The 20,233-nt window shown below is 33.8% G+C and overlaps 5 protein-coding genes across 7 annotated transcripts; 1 reads left to right on the top strand and 4 right to left on the bottom strand.

The window, feature by feature from the left end:
- Positions 1-144: 144 nt before the first annotated feature.
- Positions 145-4,506, bottom strand: MGD1 (monogalactosyl diacylglycerol synthase 1). Of its 2 annotated transcripts, none has more exons than XM_012221007.3 (8): positions 3,549-4,506; positions 3,073-3,245; positions 2,626-2,787; positions 2,412-2,553; positions 1,838-2,062; positions 1,122-1,184; positions 971-1,045; positions 145-518 (listed from the first exon to the last, which is right to left on the bottom strand). In XM_012221007.3, the coding sequence occupies exons 1-8, from the start codon at positions 4,056-4,058 to the stop codon at positions 276-278; spliced, it is 1,593 nt and encodes a 530-aa protein (XP_012076397.1). In that variant the 5' UTR covers positions 4,059-4,506; the 3' UTR covers positions 145-275. The 2 variants fall into 2 exon arrangements, with proteins under 2 accessions (XP_012076397.1, XP_020536562.1); XM_020680903.3 differs by having other exon boundaries at positions 3,073-3,259; positions 3,549-3,690.
- Positions 4,507-9,804: 5,298 nt separating this feature from the next.
- LOC105637528 (VQ motif-containing protein 31) lies at positions 9,805-10,661 on the bottom strand. The gene has a single exon (XM_012221006.4). The coding sequence runs from the start codon at positions 10,486-10,488 to the stop codon at positions 9,952-9,954; it is 537 nt and encodes a 178-aa protein (XP_012076396.1). The 5' UTR covers positions 10,489-10,661; the 3' UTR covers positions 9,805-9,951.
- Positions 10,662-11,124: 463 nt separating this feature from the next.
- Positions 11,125-12,329, top strand: LOC105637527 (DnaJ/Hsp40 cysteine-rich domain superfamily protein). The gene is made up of 3 exons (XM_012221005.4): positions 11,125-11,537; positions 11,716-11,865; positions 11,962-12,329. The coding sequence occupies exons 1-3, from the start codon at positions 11,304-11,306 to the stop codon at positions 12,034-12,036; spliced, it is 459 nt and encodes a 152-aa protein (XP_012076395.1). The 5' UTR covers positions 11,125-11,303; the 3' UTR covers positions 12,037-12,329.
- Positions 12,330-12,364: 35 nt separating this feature from the next.
- On the bottom strand, positions 12,365-15,508 carry LOC105637526 (spindle/kinetochore-associated protein). Its single transcript, XM_012221004.3, has 5 exons — positions 15,186-15,508; positions 14,915-15,010; positions 13,912-14,037; positions 13,063-13,102; positions 12,365-12,557 (listed from the first exon to the last, which is right to left on the bottom strand). The coding sequence occupies exons 1-5, from the start codon at positions 15,321-15,323 to the stop codon at positions 12,493-12,495; spliced, it is 465 nt and encodes a 154-aa protein (XP_012076394.1). The 5' UTR covers positions 15,324-15,508; the 3' UTR covers positions 12,365-12,492.
- A 459-nt stretch (positions 15,509-15,967) lies between these two features.
- On the bottom strand, positions 15,968-19,311 carry LOC105637525 (zinc finger (CCCH-type) family protein / D111/G-patch domain-containing protein). Of its 2 annotated transcripts, none has more exons than XM_089725510.1 (4): positions 19,122-19,311; positions 18,034-18,345; positions 17,586-17,646; positions 15,968-17,136 (listed from the first exon to the last, which is right to left on the bottom strand). In XM_089725510.1, exons 1-4 carry the CDS (start codon positions 19,245-19,247, stop codon positions 16,148-16,150), a joined length of 1,488 nt encoding a protein of 495 aa, XP_089581636.1. In that variant the 5' UTR covers positions 19,248-19,311; the 3' UTR covers positions 15,968-16,147. The 2 variants fall into 2 exon arrangements, with proteins under 2 accessions (XP_089581636.1, XP_089581637.1); XM_089725511.1 differs by having other exon boundaries at positions 18,993-19,131.
- Between the last annotated feature and the right edge of the window lie 922 nt (positions 19,312-20,233).

Raw genomic sequence — 20,233 nt, 5'->3', positions numbered from 1 at the left:
TTTCGCAAAATCATATCTTGCAAGATTTCAGAATTTTTATTAACAGGAAATAACAGTTAGGAGTATATTAATGACACCAAAGAAATAAACATGATAAACTTTTTTTCCCCTTTCGAGGAAAATAAGAATGATAACTTTAAATCATGAGCAAAATTATTTTTCCATTTATTTTCACAATAAATCAAGCGCATCAGCAGAAAAAAGCACTCCTACTTAGCCCACTATACACTGTAAATGAACTACTGTCAAAATTGATCATTAGCAAAATAATACGTTCAACTGGCACAGGCATATTGGGACTGAGGTACATAATTTTTTTGTCTAACAAGCTCATCAAGATCATGAACAATCTTGAATACAGCTTCTGGTCTTGCTAGCTTCAGTGCATTTCGTGACATGGCCTTGAGCTCATCTGCCTTTGGACCAAACCATTGACCAACAATATTTGCAATTTCTTTTGGTGACTTTGAAAATTTGCCGCATCCATTTTCCACCACGTAAGGCACATTTCCGACTTCCTGCAGTATAAATAGTTCATGGTCGTCAGACAAAAAGAGGAAGGGGGGGTCTGATGAAAGTTTCAATGAAAATTTGTAGAATAATCGTTTTTTCTCCATGCGTGTGTAGGTAGAGGTGAGGGGGCTCCCAAAATTCAAGTTTGAAACTCATCTAATTAACTTCCATGAAGTTATGACAATATACATTGAGTAGATTCCTCGCATATATAAGATGAAAAGCACAGTCAAGAGTGTAGAATGATCGTTCTCTCATGTAGCATGTTCTGGGACTGGAAAGCCTGGTTTAGTTTAGGAACTATAGTGTAAACATTATATGCTAGTTGATTTGGGCTTTCCCCTTGCTAGATAGCTAGGCAAGGACCAGGAACAGCACTCAAAAATTTTAAGCTAGTAGAAACACGTGACACTTTTATTTTATTTTATAAATTCCATAATAAAGTTAAGCAACTTACCTGCCCAGCAATGAAATCATTCAGGATTATAGGGAGGCCTCTAATCATTGCTTCCGCAATTGTTCCTGGGCCAGCCTATAGAAGCCAAATTATTAGCATAGAATAATATTGGATCAGAAAAGTTAATAGTACTGTCATGAAGAGAACTTACCTTTGTTATAATACAGTCACAAGCACCCATGCATTCCTCCATTTTAGTGACAAAGCCCTTCACCTGCATGATTGGAGCTTCTTCAGTATTGTATATATCTTTGTTGTTGAATACAAATGCATGTATGTGTATATGTCTAATCCCTTGTAAACATGCATAATCCTAAGCCATTGTCAACCTCACTGCTTAGTGCAGTGAGACAATGGACTTATAGTACATCAATGATTACTATACAATTGTATCCCAATTCCAGGGGCCAATCCTGCATCCCTACTAAGAATGGCTCTGCATGATTCTTGAAATGCTTTGGAATCTACCCAAAAAGGAACAAGAGAGTAAGGGGTTGGACAGGAGCTAGAAATGTGGCAGGTTGAAGCACAAAGTACAACTTGCACTTCCAAAACTATCTGGCTAAACAATTTTAAGTGATTTATTTGTTTCTTTAATTCAAATAATTCTTCAAAAAATTGGAATTTGCTATTAATGCAAAAGAGCTCATACATAAAATCATAAATTCTGTCAAGATGATTTGGTAACAATCAGATGACCTAGAGAAGATAGATGTCAATTATACAACGCAAATGAAGATCATGAGAAATAGAAAAAAATGACTACTAGCAAAAAGAAAAAGAAAGGGAGAGAGAAGAAGGTATGATGTGAAGTTCAAAAGACAATATCATAGAAGAGTTTGGGAATTATGAGAGGATGCATCAGACCTGCACAGGAATCTTCCAATCAATTGAAAGCAGTCTGTTGGCCAGCTTTTTGTTGCGACCACATATCACCAGCACCTGACCTATTGGCTCACCGAGATTCTCATCATATAACGAATCCGCAAGTGCCCGTGCAGTTGCCTCAATTGGACCCATTCCTTCCCCTCCTCCCATTAACAACACAGCTGGAAGATCTTCATCCATTCCTAATTCTCTTCTTAGTTCAGCCTATAAGATCATAATGCAATAAGCTAAAGTAAAGTAAACAGGTAAACATCCATGTAACATCAAATCTACATTCAGTTTGACATTAATTGGGAAGAATAAAAGAGCTGAAACTTATGGTTGAAACTTCTCTAGTTAGAGCCATTAGATTGAAGAGCTACCTTCTATACTCTGCTAATTTAGAACTATGGATTTAACTAAGAAATCCATATGAATAACTTCTCACAGAATATGCAATCTCAGGGACCATATGATCTTCAACAAACCATACAATGCATCATAAAATGTATTACAGGCCAAAGATGTATCACCACACGAGAGTCAAACTTAATGAGCAAGAATGATAACAAACCTTTGGTCGAACAGGCTTAACAAAGGAAGGGCGCACTGGAAGGCCATAAACCTTAATTTGGGAAGGCTGAAGCCCAGCTTTCAATGCCCTCTTAGCTACATCTGTTGTTGGGCAATAACATCTTGTGACAAGCTTATGAAACCTAAACATAAAGATATAAAAATCAAAATTATGTTGTCAAAATCAAAACATAAATTAGATGCATGAAACCAACCACGTAGGATGACAGGTGCTTAAATCTGTGATAACTGTAGTAAAAGCTATCTTCTGCAAAAGACCCTTTGCCCTCAATATACGAAGAGGAACATGTTGCATAAGTGGATGTACACTGATAATAACATCAGGTTGGTATTTCATCAATCCTTTGGCGACCTCCCTGCAAAATAATATATATATATATAGGGATCAAGCAAGAATAGCGCACTGGCATAACTGTTTCAAGTAGTACAAACATCCTCAACAGTTTAAAGTAGCACAATGAATAACGTAAGAACTATTCTGCAGATAACAAGTAAAATGTTGGGCCCATATGAACCATATTATTAAACTTGAAAAACGCAATAAGGATGCAACTATTTTCAGTAAATCACATAAACATTTCATTTGATTCCAGAAAAATAAACCAATATATATCTATCTAAAGAAGACAAGAAAATCTCACCGGGCTATAAAAGTAGAAGTTGCAGCAAAATTAGATTGATGAATCACACGAGGTGCAGACCCATAATATGTCATTTTCCACAATGGTCCATGTTTCACCAAGAAATTGTAGCTTCTGGGCAATTGATTAAATGGCCAAGGTGTATGCTCTGACCATAAATCAGTAATAAACACCTGCGACATGCACTCTTAACACACATAACATAATCAACAAATACAAATCTATACACCCAGAAAATCTTTTTGCCCCAGCAATGCAATAAACAACAGACAACTTGCCGGAAGGAGAAAAAAAACAAAATTATAGAAAGGAAATACTGAAATTCAAAATCTGCTTTTTTGCATTATTGATTCTCGTAACCCAACATAAGCATACCCAAATAAGATGAAGTTTCAGTATACTAGTTCAAAGCAAATTTTCACTCCCTCAAGTTCATAATGAAACTAAATCAGAATCCATTAAAATTCAAAACTGACCTGGTAGTCATCACCAAATTCTTCGTGAAACGCTGACTTAATAGCCTCTGCAGAAGCTCGGTGGCCACCCCCAGTGTCACTCATCAAAATGAGAACTTTTTTCCGGCTTTCAGCCTCTACTCCATTCAAAGGCAAGCCCCCGTCAACCAGAACACCGCATCCATCGTCTCTTAAGCCATTGCCATTATCACCGTTACTATCGCCAGAACCAACCTGAACGGAAGCAAACCCAACTGGGATACTCTCACAGTGAAACCTAATAGCCCTATTGAACTCACTCCAAATCCTTCTAACACTAGAAGTGCCCCAGCCTCCCAATCTAAGCGAAGCAGCTACTTTGCGCTTCGTTTTCCCAGAAGGACTCTCAAAAAACAAATAATTTGACTTGAATGAAGAGTACCCATTTGAATTTGCGCTCTGAAAAGCTGTATTAAAGGTAAAGCGACCTAATTGACCGACAAAATCAAATACGGGGCCAGATTCCTGTGTTACCGTAGAAGGTTGATGCATTGTGAGAGTGATAAAAATAGATATGGTGATTAGAGATCACTGCTCAATCCATTCTGATCAGTTTAACATGGAGAAAACTAATAGATTTTAGCTAAACATCAATAATAGAGTTAAAGAAAACAAATATAGAGAAAGAGTAAAAGACAAGTGCCGTGGGAAGCAGAGAACAACTTATGGTGAGATGTTTGAGATTGAAAAGATGAAGAATGACGGTTTTTTAGAGGAAATCTTGCAGGGGTTCTGTGGCCACAGAGAGTAGATTCTGGGAATGAAAATAAAATTATACCCTTTGGAAGGATTGATCGATCGATCAAAGACTGAGGAGAGGACCACAGATGGGGTCCGCCCGGTTGGACGTGGATATAATTTTGAGTTCGATTTTCACAAAATTAGTGCTGTGCTTGCTTTGTGATCGACGAAATTCCCCACTGACCGTATAACCAAAAATACCTCAACTTGCCAACTGCTGCAACTGCATTATATTTTTAACTTAATTAGAAATTAATTATATTTTATAATTAAAAAAAAAGTGCAATTATAACATACAAACATCAGATTATTCTTACACTGTAAAATTACTAATCAATAATTCTTTAATATTTAAAATTACTAAAAACCGAAATTATAGAGGAAAGAAAATATCATGACCGTAAATATATACTTCTAATCTTAAATTTTCCTTTCTTCAAAATTTTATATCCTTATTTGGAGCAAAGAAAAGTTGTCTTCTCTTATTATTTTCCATTTATATATTTTTTTTTCCTTCCATAAAATCACTACTTCCCAACAAAAGTGTAAAAGAAAAATGAGATTTGAAATGTTAGCATGAAAGTAGAATAATCACGTGAAAATGGTTATCATCCTATACAAGAAAGAAAGGCAAGTCAAGCCGTATCGTGTGACATGTGGTTCATATGGCGTGGTGTTGCTGTTGGGGTTGGGGAAGTGGAAAATGTCAGCGTCACCGTCCAACACCAAAACACCGTCCACTGTAGTTCTGTAGTGGTCAACATTTTTTTTTTTTTTTAAATCTGAATGGTTGTTAGATCATATTTTAATTATGAATAATTACTATTTTATTACAATAATTTGATAAAAAAATACATAAATACATTTCTATTGTATAAAATTACACAACAGTCTAATTATTTTGTTCAAATTTTATACTTTTTTACTGTTAATTTTTTTAAAAAAATGAAAATGAATTATTATTTTATCATACTATTATACGAAAGCCCATGAGATGGCAGAGTTTGAGGGAAAAAGAAGACGAGTCCAAGCCCACTTTGAAATGTCCAAATTGCCATTCATCTTTCCAAAGCTTCTTTCATGGGCTTTCATTGGTTGCAAACCAGCCCATGATCTCTGTTAATTAGGACGAGCCCAATTAGAAACTTTTAACTATCTTTTTATTCTTTTTCTGGATTTTTTTTTTTTGAAAATAATTATTTTTTGGATTTGGGGGTTAAGGGCATCAATCCTTTTTTCTTGTCTTTATTTTTACCTTTTTTTTTATTAGTTTCATCAAACGTTTTTTTTTTTTTTTTTCTAATAAATTTTACTTTATCGAATTGACAGTATGTTTTAGCTGTTTCTTACATTATCATCATATCTCTATTCATGCATATGTCTATTTGTATATGTAGACCAATTAAATAAATTAAACATTATTTTCTCAATAAAATAAACAAATGAAGTAGTTAGATTATTACCAAACGGATAGACGACAATCATATATTTTCAACTTGAGGTAGAGCTACAATCGAATTTTTAAGAAAATAATAAAACAGGATCGAAGGAATCGAATTTTTGTTTTTAACTTTACAAAAATCAATACCGTTTACTATCTCGACCAACACGTTATTATTTTAAATTAAAAATAATAACATTCTCATCACTCTATAAGCTAAAATCCACTACCTCTAAACAAATTTCAAAAGCTTATTATAACATGAAGATAGGAATATGTCTTTTCCTAGAAAATTTAGCAAACGACAATTTTCAAAGAATAGGTGCAAGCCCAACCATTGATGTTGAATTGGTAATCATAGTTGTTTCTCCTTGTGAGTGCAATTTGAGAATTGGCTTGACCTTGTGAGACTTTTGGAGAAAGCCTTTTTTGTCTTACAAAAGATTTATGAATCAAGGGATCACAATCCATTATCTTTAAGGATATACCTTATCTTTTATAATCAAGTTAAAAAACCAATTATCAAAGTTGGTATAAAAAACTTGTGAGAGCTATAAGGACGCAACTCTAAACCAAATTGCCTAAAACCAATGATCAATTTCATGACTTAGAGGCGAATAATTTTTTAACTACAAGCTCATATCTGTTTACCGATTTACACGATCGAAATATTTTCTATACACTCTGAGAGGCATGAAAATTGATCCGTGGAGATTTTGAAGCCAACGGTTTTAAACTTTAATCTAAGAGGATTCTATATACGAAATAAGCAAATATATCCCATGATTACCCATGCATGTTTGCTTCCTTCATGCCAAGTCCAGAAATATCCAATTTGATTGGAATATCATATCATATCATATCATATATTTCTTGGGTCAACACATTTATAATTTGTGCTTGTTTTAGTAATTGGGTGTTGAAATTAATCATTTTTACATATGAGATAATCATGTCCATGTTTAGCTTAAAGTGTCATCATAAAAGTTGAGTTTTATTAATAAAATTTACAAAGGAAATTTGTAAAATTTTATGAAATTCACTTCTACAAAATTGATTTTCAATTATTAATTTGTTGAAAGGTTGTCAAACTCATATTAATTAAAATCTAGAGAATTATTGTTTGAATTAATTATAGGTGGGGTAGGATTCAAGTAGCAGAAATGGTCAGTGGTTATATATACATATAATAAAAAATTCAAAAGACTTCAAGAGCAAAACACATACATATCAGACATAAATGAAGTCTCTGGACAAGTATAATCTCCCAGAGACTTCTTAATTTGTTAGTTTAGATTAAATAAATCTTTGAACAATTATATATTATATACAAGTTGTCTGTACTTTCGAGGGGTGAGATAGGATGTGAGAGATTATATTTTCTTCAATCAGAGATCTCAAATTTAAATACTACGTGTAAAATCCCTTTAAACACTTAGGAGAGAACACTTTATCTTTTTGTGGATCTGTCTGACATTGAATTTACATTAGTCGAATCAGTGAGTTTCGGTATCGGTGAATTTCAGACACCGAATAATTAAAAAAAGAGGTCTTTATCAAAGAATTGGGCAAAGCACGATTATTCCAGATATACAAATAGTTTAGTGCTTGTGGTGTGTCTTGTGAAATACAAGACCATGCGTTGGAAGCTCGCCAGACAGCCTATCATTTTCTCATTGACCATTTCACATTCAGGCCTAACTGTTAGGGGGTAAGGGATAATGACTCATTGACCATTTGAACCATTGAGTGCTTTTAGTGCAAAGACAAAAGAGATTCATCCACACCCGGACCCAACACAGTCAAAATTATTAAATTCTTTTTTGAAAAAAAATATTCATATATCACATTTACACGGTTCCACTAAATAAATTTAAGATTAATTAATTAATTAATTGACACAATAAGGAATATTATTCGAAATCATTATAGATTTTCAAAGCCCCGAATTCCTTTCTCATTCTTCTTTCAGGTCGTGCAAAAATTCTACACCGCGTTTTCTTTGATAGCTACTGCGTCTTAACACCAAAGCTAAATATTTTTTCATGGCGTTTATATTGGAAAATGGATTATTTTAAATTAAAAAAACAAAAGAAATCAAATCGTGTCTTGTCGCCAAATTCAAATATTCCGGCACCAGAAACCAAAATTTTGGTGTTTGCGTTGTGTTTTTGTGGGAGGAGGAAATTGGGACCCCTCCTTCCTAAATGGCTAAAGCGGTGACTTCCAATCATTATAAGTCCAAATGCTGAAATAGGTGTTGGTCTCGTTGAACTGTTCTTTTTTTTTTTTTTTAATGTTTTCGCAAAGTGTCTAAATTCGTATCTATTTTTACGATTCACAGTAAATTTATTTAATCCTATATTACAGAGAATCGAACCTATGAATTAAGACTATAGTAATCAATCTTGCAAATTCATTTAATTCACATCAATTAATAATATATTATATTTTAAATTTGTAATACAATTCAATTATTATGAGGATCCAGACAATTTATCATCTTGATTAATATATTATTAATAACTATATAAATGGATAGACGATAATATGTTGTTTTGCTTCCAATATAACTTTGCTATTAGTAATGAAAATGTGAATATTTATTATCTTATCAACACTGAGTCTATAGTTTTATAGACTAAATTAATGAAAATATAAATTTTATTGAAACGAGAGTGTTTACGAGCTACGACAATATACTAAAAAAAGATAAAATTTAATAATTATTTTTAAAAATTTATATTTTTATTATTTTGATCCATAGATGGAGCCATAATCTCGATATAAAATAAAAACATGTTTTCTAAAATTAAAAAAAAAAGTTCTGAGAGTTAAAAAATAGATTGACAGTGAGTGATAAGTATCTCAGCGTCAAAAACCTTGCTTAACGTCAGGGAGTACAAGAGCTACCGTGTTACCCTGAAACAGGAAAAAAAAAAAACAAAAAGACACTTACTTAAGTACTTAACATTAATTAACCTAGATTAAAAGTAAGAGAAATATTATAAGATAAGGACCACCATAGGCACTTTCCTTGTGACTCGACGGGGCCAAGAAGCAAAAACAGTCTGGTGCCGTGTATTGACAACCCAACTCCGTTATTTAATCACAGCCGTTTCTGTGGAGTAATCTAACGGTCATCTTTTTACAAACTTACGGTCTTTAGACAACGACCGCAACGTCACAACAAAGACTATTTCCATTTTTCGACGAAGCAGATGGACTATTGAATATCAGTGTGGGGCCGACGGAAATGCCCAACGCAAGCCTACCGGTGGGGTCCTCTTTTCGTTTGTGGACGCTTACGTACTCACACATTTGTTCTTACAATTGAAATATGTTAATATTTAGAGGTGTATACATCGCGTTCAGGCAAATTTTATTATAAAGTATTAAAATATGAGTTACAATGCAAATTATGTAATAAATACACAATAAAATTATTTAAATAGTAACAATAATATATTTTTTAAAAGTGATAATTTTAAATTATTTGCTTGACAACTCTTATTTATTACTTTTATCTATCAATTTCACAATAATTGCCTAATTCCTTTTAAAAAAATAAATTGATAAAATTCTTTATGATAAAGAAATAATTTTATTTATTTTGTCCAAAATAGAAAAGCCAAATTGTTAACAAAAATCATAATTTAACTCTAATGTTAACAAAATAATAATAAATTAGAGACTTCGTAGTTAATTTTAAAAAATATAACTGCAGACTAATTTATTATTTTACAATATTGAGAAAATAAAGGAAATTGATGATTAATCTGTTTTATGAGGTAATGCAAGAAAAATCAATTTGGATTTTTGAGCTCAAAAACTTATACTAAGTACGCGCCATGGGATTACTCCTGGACCAATAAATGCCTGACGAGACAAAGTTCATCAACCAATAAAAGAAAAGTCAAAAGAAAGTTTAAAAAAAAAAATCAAAGTCAATCATCATCAGTTTGGCAAACGGTTGCCATGCCATTACGTCGTTTACTGTTCATCCCGTTGAAAATAAACTTACCACACTATTCGACAACGATTCAGGGAAGAAAATTAATCAAGAAACCACTTCTTGAAGACTTGAACACTCTTCAACAGTAAGTAATTAGTAACCCATGCAAAATACTGCCAAGATTATACGTATTTCCTACAACATTCTTTCGACACTCAATAAAGAAGAAAGAAATAAAAAAAAAAAAACTAATCTTGATTTCTCAGATTCGGAGAACTCAGTGGAAAAAGTGTCAATAGTTCCGGTGGCTCGCTTCCTCTCGGTGTAGTCAACGGTGATGGATGCAAATAAAACCCTTTCTCTGCTATAGCTTTTTCCTCCTCCGAAACTGCTGGAGACGACGGTGACTCAGTTCCAGGACTCCGGAAAAAGAGCGAGTCTGATGATAGTGGAGTCACAGGACTTGGGATCGGTGACTCGAGTCGATGAGTTTTTCGGAAGGAGAACTGAGAGGTGAGGCCAAGTTCGATTTCGAGTTTTCTGATGGTGTGTTGTCTACGTTCTTGAAGCTTGAAAGATGACCGGCGTGGTCCTGTTGGGTCAACGGGATGAGAAAGCTTTGAGGAGAGTTTAGTGGGAAGAGTAACCGGAAATTTTTCTGATGAGTCACCGGCTAGGCCTGTAAGCTTTTGAACGAGGTCTCTGAAGGTGTTTGTGTCGGCTTGGACAAAGGTTGTGGGTGAGGTAGGCGATGGGGTTATGGAGGAGTTGATATATCTTTCCATTGTGGGGAGAAAGAGAGAGATTTTTGGTGAGGTTTATTAGAATTTGAACTTTAATCAGAAGGCAGTAAGGAAAGATATAAAGATAGGAGACATATAAGCTTATATGCTTAATTAATATGGGTTGGGTTTTCAGTTGCTAACTTAAATGGAAATTTTATGTGGGTACTTGCTATTTTGACATTAGGGTTGAGGTTATCTTCATGCAACTAATCTCTTGGACTGACATGAAGAAGCATATAGAAATAGAATAAATAAGGATATTGCTCTGATCTATATTGATTTAATTAATCATTGCTTTGTGCCGGTTCGGTCCATTAAGCAATATAACTCCTATGAGTATTTGTTCTATGTATAAGGATTAAATTCTTAATCTCGTCTGAAAGATAAGACTCCCCATAACTAAGTAAAAATTCTAAAAGCTGTCTGAAAATCTATTCATGAGCAGGGCCATAACCTTCGTTACTGATACCGATCCAACTGTTTATCAGTAAATTTTTTTCATAACCCAAAATTGGTTAATTAAAGCCAAGCCCAACTAGAAATGGTCAAGGCCCATGAGAAGCCAGTCCGTAGTTCCTTACGTCATCCAAATTTTTGAAAAATCAAAAACAAATATTGATCGAACAACGTCTCGGTCCAAACAAGAAAGTGGGCCCAAGGCCGCCGATAGTTCACCGTTTTCTCACACACAGACATTGAAGACGAAGGAAAGAAAATTTCCGTTACGTTTCCGCCACAAGAAAAACTCTCAGAATCCACGGTTTTCTTCTCTCTTTATAACCTAGAAAATTTTCTTCCCCGCTGCGTTAAACAAAATGACGAATTGTATATGTTATTGTGGCAAATCTGTGATTGTCCCCAAATCTATAGACAAAATGAGCTTTACTGTATCAACTAAACCGGTGCTAATCAGGTTGGGGGTTGTACCTTCTAGTACAACCACCGTCAGTACTTCTAGGGTTTCTTTGGTTAGGGCTTCAATGGTGGATTCATACGAGAGTTCCTCTAATTTTGCTAGGCGCATGGAACAAGCCTGGTTAATTTCACAGGTGATTAGAATATAAATTTTGTTATTCATTTGTTGGGCTTTGGATTATCCTATAGAAATATCAATTGGGATTTTCCTTTTTCAGTTGCTATGATGAACTGACATTAATTAATTTGGAAAAATCTTAGCTTGTAAACCCTAATTTGCTTGTTTTTAACTTTTGATGATGATAATTACAGCAACCAAGACCAGTTGCTTGTGCTTCTTGCCACTCAAATGGACACGTGGAATGTAAATGGTGTGCAGGTACAGGCTTCTTCATTCTTGGAGATAACATGCTTTGCCAGGTTCCTTCCAGGAACACTACTTGTGTTATTTGTACTGGAAAGGTATTAAAACTTCCAAGTCTATGATTGTTCTTCAAACATTCTTCTTAATTCTGAATACAAATAATGTCAAATACCATCCATATTTTGATTTTTCAGGGGTCAATGTGCTGCCCTGATTGTAAAGGAACAGGCTTTCGTGCCAAGTGGTTGGAGGAGCCTCCTTCCAAGTAGCAGCAGGCACAAGAGATATTGTGATTTCTTCTACATGTTCATTTTGGAATTAATGATGATCAATTGATTAAAGTTATTATAGTCTCATTTACTTGCACAGATCATAACATGTATTGTTTAAATGTTTTATTGAAAAATCAATTCATTGAGCACAAAAGCAGTAGCTAGAATATATTTGGATCATGTGTTGCCAAAATTGTTAACAGGAGATCTCTGTTCAGCAGACTGGTTAATTGACATGTTTTTGGATTTCTGTTTCACTATTGAAGATAAAGCACTTAAAGTGAACTGTACCTGAATGTTTTCACAGTTTTGGAGTGGATGGGTGTAGTTTTCTAAAGCATTTAATTATTCCCCAATAGATCATACAAAATTTACATAGAAAATGTTGCACAGTGTATTGTAAAAGCATAACTTGCAAATAGAAGTCTTTTTCAACAAGAATATTCAATCCCTTTAAACTATAGCCGAGAAGAGTAATCTGTTAACATCCTCTGGTTCTGAATTTTGCACCTCATCCCCTACATCAACAAAGCAAAATTACTTGAATATTTGATTTGTGATTACATATTTGCAAATGATATACGTTTATCCTCAGAAGCCCTCTCGGGAAAAAGTATTAATTGCAACTCTATATTTCCAGTCCCCAAATGCAATTCAATTTTATAGTGTTCCTTATGTCAGTATAAAGGCAATGAACAGAATTTTGATCTTAATAATTGATGCCATTTTATGTGTTCAAAGAAGCCTAAGTAGCAGAACCCGCATTGATCGCTAATTCATGTTCAGTTTCACTGGCAGAAAGAACTGATGAGTGTTTCCATACCAAAAATGGAAATCTTGTATGAACATCTAATCATATAGGTAGTTTTTTTTTTTTTTTTTTTTTTTTTTTAAACTAGCAAATTTCTCATTTTCAATAATCAATAACTAGAAAGCATCTCCAAGTTGTCTGGCCTTAATAAATTACCCCCACTTCCAAATGATGCAGTAATAAGATATTCCATTAAATTTGTAAATCCTTACCTGTTCTTGATCTAACTTGAACTGTCCACTCATCAATAATCTGAACAAACAGAAAATAAAAGCGGTAATTACATTGTTCCAGAAATGCTTATGTTTATATAGGTTAGTATAGAATGACAACAATTAAATAAGCAAAAATTTGCGGGCTTTATTGTTACCAAAGAATAACTACCCAACACATCTCCAGATGGGTATTTCTCTGTGTAAAGCCTCAACTAATTTTGGTTGGTTGCTGGCAAATGGTGCAAACACTAGGCACCATTTGGAAAATTACACAACCTTCTAGATACCAGACCAAAAATAATATAAAAAGATATTTTCTATTCGAAAAGCTAACTGTTGCCGCACTTTATTTGGCTTCCATCAGTTGATCTAAATTTCAGATAAAAGAGCACAAATTCCTGTAAAACTGTGAAGACACGATTTGTGTTGAAATTGATGAGCGTGTGGCATCACATAAAAGACACGTTGGGGTTGTTTATCATAATATTAATGAGATCATAAGTTATTTTTCTAGTTACTGTAGCTCATGGAATGTCATGAACCCCTGATTCTCATCTGATACTAACAGAAAGTTCAGTGCACCAAGTCCAATGCTTTTTAGATGTCAAATATAGAGCTTCAAATCCTATGTAAAACATACAAAGCTCATTTTTATGTGACGACAATAAGTAGTCTGAACATATTTCCATTTTAATGGAAAGGTATTCTTTCAAAACATAGTATTAATTTCCAAATCATTCACATTGTAATAAACCCCATTTCTCTATATTTGGCTCAACCTTTTCTCTTTGACATATGTACAAGGACTTTTCAATATTAAAAAGATTGGTTCAATCAGACACATACCTGGTTGAGATTAGCAAATGCAGGGTCCTCGTCTGCACTAGTGATGGGAATGCCCATGGATGCTTGCATTTTCTGTAGTAAACTTCTGTTCCCAATGAGAGTTGTTTGAGCTTTATCAATCAAGTCCTGCAAATAAAAGGACAAAATTGATGTCACTATTAATGCCTGTGTTTTCTAGATTTTTCTTTTATCATCATCTTCTTTGATGAGTGAGTATGCAAAGTCCCCCCTTCCCCTGAGAGTCTACCCAGTTCCCCTGAGAGTCCCCTTCTATGCCTCACTCACAAACAAAAAAAAAAAAGAGGTTACAACTGCTCTGCTGCTGCTTCTTTATTTATGCCCTAGATATATACATAAATGTGCAGCAGCTACCCTGTGAAAGGTACCATTTCAAGTCGAAGCTATATACACATTATTTTACTAAGAAAGCCAGCAATGGGCATGGAAAAGCAGAACTCTAATCATGAAAGTTAAAAGAGTAAATTCAAAGCAAAGAGTCTTATTTCGTTCATGATATGTGCAGTTGAGAAGTTAATTAATGCTTAAGTTTGTCATAACTTGACTTATGGGTATCAAGTATCAACATACTGTATAAAACCTTTTTGTAGTTCACCATTAAATTGCATCTCGTTCTATTACTATGCCCAAATCTTATATACCCAGACCTCGTAACAAACCAAATGTTCTCAAGCCACTTCCTCTTAAGCTAATACAATTATCCTGAATCAACTCTTGCTATAATGGGTCACCTAGTCCATCTGTAATATTTCTCTCTATCTCTCTCTCTCTCTCTAAACTTAAACTATTGATAAAACAGAATATTTCCACTCACTTGGAACTATAGACAACAATAATCCCCATTCAGTTTAGAATTGATCAACTGTTTATTAACTGGGTTCTCTTCTCATCTTTAAACTCCAAAATTCAATAAATACTGCTCATCATCATTGATATACATGCTAAGCCTTCAATTACACTTCCAAAACAGAAGCAAAAAAAGTACCTGTTTAGCAACAAGAAGCTCGCGGCACTGCTCTTTCAGGGCAGTAATATCCCCTTGTATCTTCTTTATCCGGTTAACCAGCTTCATAGGATTGGCCTTTTTTCAAAAAATAAATAAATAAATAAGCCTCATTAAACATTTTAAGATAATTGAAAATCGAATTTTCCAAAATTTTCAGCAATAGGACACAGAAATAGAAATTGAAAAGTAAGAGAGTATAATTTTTAGAAAAAGAGAGAGAGACAGAGAGAGAGAGACAAAGTATCACTACGTTATCGGGATAGACTTGCTGGAACTCCTTCTCGAGCTTCAACTGAACTAGAGTGAGATCGTGGTTTGCCTTTGTCAATAGATTCACTAAACTGTCCGCTGCTTGGTGGTGGTGGTGGTGGTGGTTGTGATGCCCCATTTTCTTCCTCTTTCTCTTTCTTCTTAGGGTTTCAGTGCACTCGATTTATGCTTTTGTTTCGCTTTGCCCGCGCCCAGTACCTCTTTTTGGTGTTTTTAAATTTAAATACCGCGTAAGCGAAAAGAGACATGGCGCAATTCCATAACGCAAACATGTACTTCAAATGAATCCATCTTGAACGATACAATTTAAACTGGGCTCATCCAATTGAATTTCATAATTGATATTAATTTATTCTCATTTTCTAAACTACTCTTCTTCAATTGTAAAATTAAAAAATAATAAATTTTAATTCTATCGAAAAATATTGGTACCTATAAATATAAAATAAATTTACCATGCCTTAGAAATTTATATAACAATGTAAATAGCTTCATTAGGTAGTGCATAAACTTAAAATTAAATGTTAAAAAGTTAATAAAAAATATATTAAACATTTATGGAGGATTGAGAATGTGAAGATAGAATAATAGGTAGAAGGTGATTAGATATAAAAAACTAATTAGAAGATAGAGCAAGGAGAAGTTACGTTATTGATGGTTCAGGAAATGTGTTAATTTTGTTGAAATTCATTTTAATTTCTATCGAAATTGAACCAATTCTATGAACAGAATTCCTATAATTAAATTGGGAGAATCAGATCATTCTCCAAAGAAGCAAATCAATTAATTCCACTGGAATGTTTTAAACCAAAAGGTCTGTACTTGAACCTCTACTCATTTACAAATTCTCTCTGCAGAACAATGACTAAGCTCTATGCAGTTGATTTGAACTATCCATAAACTACATAGTTAAAACTTTAAACAACATAGACGATTGTATCTTCAGAACTTGAGCCATTTCTTCTCTTTTTCTTTACTGACCACCGCATTTGATGCTGAAGCATGAGCTGCCTCAGCTTCTGCCAAAGCTTTTCGAGTTTCATTCAACTTCCTCATGGCCGCCTCATAAACCACCTTCTCCTTTTTGTTTCTACTTGCCATCTCTTCGAGCTTGTCCACTCGCATTCTCAACTCCTTCACCTCATCATCATATGCAATCAGAACTCGTCTGTCCACTTTCTTATCCCCTGAGCCATTATTTTGATGTTTCTTTGCAGACCCGCCATTCAAAGCCTCATTATGCTTTGCCAGTTGATTATTTATGAGACTAAAAACATCCGGTTCCATTTCCTCTTCACCTTCTGCTTCCCTAGCCAAAGCAGCTAACTTCTTCTCACGTTTTCTCTTTCCACCTCTGCTTCGTTTCTTGCCCTGATCCTCTCCAGTCTCTTCTCCCTTTTGAGATTGTAAAGCATGATCAAGTGATTGCTTTGGTGGAAGGACCTTAACAGGAATGGGATCCACCATTCCTTGACCAGATGCACCTAAACCCATTCCATCACGATAACCCATGTTTGCCATCATCTTAGACGCTATTCCTCGAGTGTGATTCTCCCACTTCGCAAATATTGCAGTTTCTGTTTGTATGCCTCTTTGTAGGGTGCTACTATCAAGAAATCCTAAACCTTGTGCGTTCTCTTCTTCATAGTCACTAGAATCAGATTGGTCCGAGCTTGAATCACTTTCTCCATCATCGCTTGTTAAAGCATACACGGACAAAGTCATTGCTTCACTCCCAAGCTTTGCAGAGCTTCCATCATCACGGAACACAACCTTTCCTACTCCAAGTTTATCATCCCAAGATTCGAGTTCAGCTTTCCTCCAAATTCCAGCATTGCTATCTGAAGCTGCCCAAATACTGGACCCCACCAGTGACTGATCCCACATTGTCGGGATGTACTTCTTCAGAGAAGATAATGAAACATCAAACCCTGCACATAAACACCCAAGTCAGCTCTGAGATTCCAGAAGAAAACTGTTCCAGTCAAAGAATACATAAAAAATAGGTGGTAGCCTTCAATAGAAGCTTTAAGGAATGTGCCAAAGCCAAAATGGAAAAGACTGCAAGAGCTGCTCTAACACAATGATATAACATACAGAAAGAGACTCACCAAGCCCACTGATGGTATTTAGAAAATCGCGCCATGTTACCTACTTTCTCCTGTGTTCTATAAATAAACACTTTCCTATTTTGACAAACAAAAAATTAAATATAATACCCTTTATCATGGTTATATAAAAGTTGCTTTTCTAGGACAAGGCTACCTATACTCCATTTATATCATAACCTCAGACTGTGTGAAAATGGAAATATGAAAACAAAATGTCCATAAAAATTTTGGATCTACTGGTCCAAATAGTGGAAGTTATTGCAACATACCATGTGATAAGCGGCAATTAGTACCAAACCGACATCGTTGTTGCTGAAAAAACTTGCATATCTGCACTTTGGCAGTCTACCATTAGCACAATGACTATTAAAAACAACTAGTTATTTACTTTAAAAATTAGCTCAACGCAATTCCAGCAGATTAACATTTTTCTTTTGAAAAAACAGTAGAAACCCTAGTGAGTAGTAACGGACATATATGGGTGTACGAGTAAACATAGCAAGTTGTTTTTATCTTTTCAGAAGAGGCAAATTGCAATCACTCAAAAGGTCTGAACAAAAGAGATATTTGGGGGAAAAAAGAAGAAAAAAACTGTCAAACAAGATCTAAATTGTGGTTCAAAAGGACTAGTATGGCAATGGATTATCTTGTATCCCATTTCCTAAAAAAATAAATAAGAAATGTTTCTGTACAAATAATCAGAAGAAAAAGACTCACCAGCATATTTTCTGATGTAGGGGTGAGGAAAGAGACCTTCGCAGTATTAGAACCCTCCAACTTAATAATTTTACCATTATACCAACGTCCATCATTGTAACGGAATCTACACTTTGATCCAACAGAGTAACTTTGCTCTTCCAATGTTTCTGGTTCGAAGTCATTTGGATCAAGAGGCTCTACCTTGATATCATCAGTAGTATGCTTTGAATCATGTAGTGCAGAATCAACTTCTCGCAGTAAGCGTGCACGCTTTAGGTGCAGAAGTCCATCCTTTGCATCTTTAATTGCCTGAACAAGCTCCTCTTGAACCTGAAAGGAAAAAAAAAAATAATGTCAAGCATCTTCTGGAAACAAATTTGAATAAGGGGCATAACCATGATAACTGATGCAGCCAAAAAAGTAAAATAGCATCAGTCCCCACCCCCACTATATTTATGGGAGTGAGGTAAGAAGAGAGGAGGAAGTTATTTCTTCTCTTTTTTACTTAATTCTCTAGCTGTGCAGTATTCTTTTTCTAGCTGGGTACTCAAGCATCAGAGACAACCCTCCAAGATTGGTTCCACATGGTTATTTTTTCCACTAAAAAACTAAAAAATCTAGCATAAGCAAAACAGGGGATCCTAAATGTGAGATATGTAGACGATAAGTAATTCCAATGTCCATCAAAATTCAGAATATATGATACATATACACATGGCTACATAAAAATGTTAAAACTTATATCTGCACTCTCATTCAGGACATGAGAAAATTTGTCTTTGAAGTGTTTTACAGCAATACAACAACAAAAAGGGATGGATATGAAAAGAAGCTAAGCTCGATTTGTTAAACCTGAGAAAATTTAAGGAGCTCCAAATTTCCAATCTTTTCAATGGCTCAACATATTCCCACCAATAATACAAAGCACAATAATCCGCCAACATACTAATAAATAATCTTTTTAACATTGACCTTACCAATATCAGATTTGTTGCAGAGACCTTTGACAAGCTTAACATCAATGAACCCTAGCCCTCAATCGGGATCGCGGGGAAATGAAATGAAAATGGAGAGACATTGAAAGAAGAAGATAGAGAGAGGTGTACCGAGAGCAGTTCGAGATTGGAAGGGTCTGAGGCGAGAGCATCGTTCAAGGCCGAAAGTGAATCTTCCTGCTCTTGTAACTGAAGCTCCAGCTGGCTCTCTATTGCTCTCTCTTCTTCGCTCGCCATCTCTATCTGGTCTTCTTCGATATCAATGTCGCCAAATAATCAAGAAGGATATTAACTCATCTGTGCTATTGACTATTATTAGGTTATACATACATATTACATACTCTAATAAAATTAATAATATCATTAACAATTAATATGATTATTTTAGTTCTAAAATTATAAACTTTCCATAATTAAATATAAAATTAATATAATTAATTATAATTAAATTACCTTTATTTTAAGATTAAAATTAAATTATTTTTATTTTAAGATTGAGTTCAAATATTGTTTATTAAGTTAAATTATTCCTTTTTTTATTTACAAATTATTAGGATTCCTTATTCAACTTATATATAGCTTTTTGTAACCATAATAATAAATTAACTCATAATCTATATAATATTTTAATATTTAATCATTGAATTTCATAAATTTTAGTGTTTGGATATATAGTTTTCTACTTATATTAAACTTTATTATTAAAAATGAGACATTTTCGTATTTAAAATGGTCAATATTTCTTTTTTTATACTCAATTGTAATTATAACATTAACATAAAAAGTCATTAAAGTTCTAGGCTAACAGCTGGGATTTTTTTTTTCTTTTTACATATATGTTTGAATCTCAATTCAATTTAGTTAGTATATGTGGAAGAATACCAAATTTCATAATAGAAAAACATTACAATCAAATGTAAAAATCAAAACATTATAATAAAATAAATTAATATTGCTGATAAAAAAAAAAAAAAGAAAATCAACATATGCTTGATAATTCTAAGCGATTGTAATATGCACTACATAATGGTTAATATATCAATTATTATAATGGGTAATATTTATTTCTCGTATTTTAGTAATATGAACGGTTAAAGTATTGTATTAAATTAATTAATTAAATTTAAATTAGTTAATAAGTAGTTTTATTTTTATGAAAATTTGATTCTTAAATTATAATTATATTTTATTATTATAAAACATGTTATTTTTTTAACAAGTTA

This window comes from Jatropha curcas, chromosome 8 (genome assembly GCF_041381405.1).
Source record: "Jatropha curcas cultivar XTBG-Jc1 chromosome 8, XTBG_Jcur_1.0, whole genome shotgun sequence".
NCBI lineage: Eukaryota > Viridiplantae > Streptophyta > Magnoliopsida > Malpighiales > Euphorbiaceae > Jatropha > Jatropha curcas.
The sequence above is the reverse complement of the archived record's forward strand: the minus strand, read 5'-3'. Positions and strand labels throughout refer to the sequence as shown.